The sequence below is a fragment of the Hyperoodon ampullatus genome (genome assembly GCF_949752795.1).
Source record: "Hyperoodon ampullatus genome assembly, chromosome: 18".
NCBI classification, from domain to species: domain Eukaryota; kingdom Metazoa; phylum Chordata; class Mammalia; order Artiodactyla; family Ziphiidae; genus Hyperoodon; species Hyperoodon ampullatus.
This window is the reverse complement of record NC_136931.1, coordinates 61,622,553-61,625,709: the sequence shown is the minus strand read 5'-3', so window position 1 is coordinate 61,625,709 and position 3,157 is coordinate 61,622,553. Positions and strand designations below refer to the sequence as shown.

At 44.8% G+C, this 3,157-nt stretch overlaps 1 protein-coding gene across 1 annotated transcript; it reads right to left on the bottom strand.

Annotated features, from left to right (window-relative positions):
- Positions 1 to 208: 208 nt before the first annotated feature.
- LOC307066954 (vomeronasal type-1 receptor 1-like) lies at positions 209 to 2,733 on the bottom strand (the record flags this gene model as incomplete). Its single annotated transcript, XM_079724165.1, has 2 exons — positions 209 to 990; positions 2,670 to 2,733. The coding sequence occupies 2 exons, from the start codon at positions 2,731 to 2,733 to the stop codon at positions 209 to 211; spliced, it is 846 nt and encodes a 281-aa protein (XP_079580291.1).
- Positions 2,734 to 3,157: the final 424 nt, after the last annotated feature.

The window sequence follows — 3,157 nt, the reverse complement described above, 5'->3', positions numbered from 1 at the left end:
GAATTCATAATTTGTGTATAGATCTCTTGTTTGCTCATTTAACAAGGGTTGTTCTTACTTACTATTATATCGCCAATTCTAGCAGAATAATTTGGACCAAGAATCATGTAATTTAAAAAATTAAAAATACAAATTAATATTGATCCAACTGGAGAAATCAGAAGACTTATAGCTATTTGAGCTAGATTAGGAAACTTTTTTTCCTGGTTCAGAAATCACAGAAGAACTTAGAGACATGGGTGTCACTGCTGATGCACACAAAGGAAAGCAGGGAAAATGATGCTATTAGCACAGACGTGTCCATTAACCACTGCTTTGGATTCACAATAAGAGTAATGCAAAGACTCAAAATGGAAGAAAGACAATAAAAGTAGATAAAGGAGCTCACTATAATCAGGGTGGTGCGTGTGGCTCTAGCCTCATGGGAAGGTCTGGGGGAGAGTCTGTTGCTGTGAATGTGTTGGACTTGTTGCTTGTGCCTGTGCAGGAAAAGGACCATGTACCCACTAGTCCAGATCATGAAGCCCAAACATATAACATCCATGTAAGATAATATAACTGCACGTAATAAGCTGATAAATTTATCAGGCATGAGTGGGGAACGGTATCCATAATTTGTTTTTACACTTATATTTTTGCTACTTCTTGGGCCAATTACTCTAATAGGAATGCAGACATTTACCAAGAGTTGTAGGATCCAGAAAAGAAAACTACAGAAGCCAATACACTTTGTGGATCGAATTCTGAAGTCCACCCACAAAGAGGTTCTGGGGCAAAATTTAATGGCCTGGAAACCACTCAGAAGACTGGTAGTGCTGAGAGAAACCCCTCTGGCCACTTTGTGTAAATAGAAGACAAGTTTACATCCAGCATCATCCAGGAAATATTTCAATCCAAAAGCTGCCGTTGTCTTTGGGATCCCTCTGGAGAAGAGAGACAAGTTGTTGGCTACGGCCAGTGGTTGATAATCTGATCTGTGGATCTCAACTCCTATCCAGTCAACAAAGTGAAGTTTAAAAGACAAAGGAGGGGGCTTCCCTGGTGGTGCAGTGGTTGAGAATCTGCCTGCCAGTGCAGGGGACACGGGTTCGATCCCCGGTCTGGGAAGATCCCACATGCCGCGGAGCAACTAGGCCCGTGAGCCACAACTACTGAGCCTGCACGACTGGAGCCTGTGCTCTGTAACAAGAGAGGCTGCGATAGTGAGAGGCCTGCACACCGTGATGAAGAGTGGCCCCCGCTCGAAGCAGCTAGAGAAAGCACTCGCACAGAAATGAAGACCAACACAGCCAAAAATAAAAAATAAATAAATTTATAAAAAAAAATAAAAAATAAAAAAAATAAAAGACAAAGGAGGGAGGAGTTTCCCAGGATCCCATCTCCAGTCTGAGTGAGGAAGATGATTTCCATTTCCAGGTTGGCATGCCCTTAACTTTCTACTTCTTCTTTTTTTTTTTTTTTAATTTATGTTTGGCTGCGTTGGGTCTTCGGCGGGCTTTCTCTAGTTGTAGTGAGCAGGGGTTACTCTGCTGTGGCGTGTGGGCTTCTCATTGCGGTGGCTTCTCTTGTTTCAGAGCATGGGCTTTAGGCGTGCGGGCTTCAGTAGTTGTGGCACGCGGGCTCAGTAGTGTGGCACATGGGCTTAGTTGCTCCACGGCATGTGGGATCTTCCTGGACCAGGGCTCGAACCTGTGTCCCCTGCATTGGCAGGTGGATTCTTAACTACTGCGCCACCAGGGAAGTCCAACCCTTCACTTTCATATCTAGGAGATATTGATTTTAATTTGAGATAGAAATAAATGAATAAATGCTAGAAAGATAAATGAACATAAATGTGTCACCTTCTTCTGCTCAGCTGTATCTACTGCTGAACATAGCACATGATTTCCTCTCTTTTGGTAACACATTTTCTTACTTTAACTGGATTATAGGAGTACATACTTATGGGTGCAGTGGTTATTAAGTAAGGTCTTATGATGGAATTCATCCAAGTGTCCATATGAGGGGGTATTTGAATAAAGGATGCACCATTCACAGAACATATTTTCCTACAGCCATGAACTGAATGAAGATCACTTTCCTCCATGTATGAAATTACATTCAGGATATATTCTTAAGTGAGAAAAGGCAAGTGGGTTAGGAGATGTTTAGTATTCTACAATTATTCTTATGATTGTGAAGGAATAAGAATATAAATAATGTAGATAAATACACATTTTCTCTCTACCTATCTATCTACACAATTACATTAAAAACAATTAAAGAATGAACTATAACCTTCAATAAGTAATGATATAGATGGGCAGAGATTAAACAATGTGGAGGGACAGGAATATAAACTAGATATATCTGAATTAATTTACCTCAATTATAATTTTGACTTTGGGGTAAATATAAATATTTTACTTATTTATTAAACTATATTATATCAAAATGAAATTAAAACAATCAATCAAATTTAATGACAAAAGTAAAACAAATATATAAATCTCATTGTGTAATAAAGTTGTAGTCTATCCATTAAGCAGCCCCGGGGCATTGCTTGATCCTTTCCCTAGGAGATTCCAGCAAAGGCGCCGCTCCTGCGGGCCTGTGTGGCGGCGGGAACTCCATTACCCAGAAAGCGATGCGCTGAGCGGCAGCGACGAACACCCAATGAACATCCAGACTTTCGGCATTTCCGGGAGGGCGCACTGGGCGAAGGCGGGACTTCCTGTATCTTGTGGCGGTCATTTTGGCGGTCCTCGGGGTCAGAAGGCCGAGAGCGCAGAGTCGGCATTGAGGTGACAGACAGAGAAGGCGCGGGAAGAGGCTTTGTCCCCAGTGACTAGAGGCGGTTCTATAGTCGGGCACATCGCCGCTTGCGGGGCCGGTCTGGAGACGTTGGTGCCCGGTCCGTTCGGGACGCTCGGCTGTCCCCTCTCTGCCCCGGTTTGTGGCTCAGGTGGCGGCGGCGGCGGCGCCGCCGAGGGACCCGCCTCAGGCAAACGCTCGTCCTCCGGGCCCTCACCGTCCTCACCCCACCAGACACTAAAGCCCCGAATGCGGGGCGCCTGCTCTCGTGCCCGCAGCCCAGGCCGCGGTGTCCAGGACGGTGAGGCGGCCGTGGGTGGGGCCCTGTTTCTGACAGACGGTGTGATGGCGCGTGGCAGAGGGT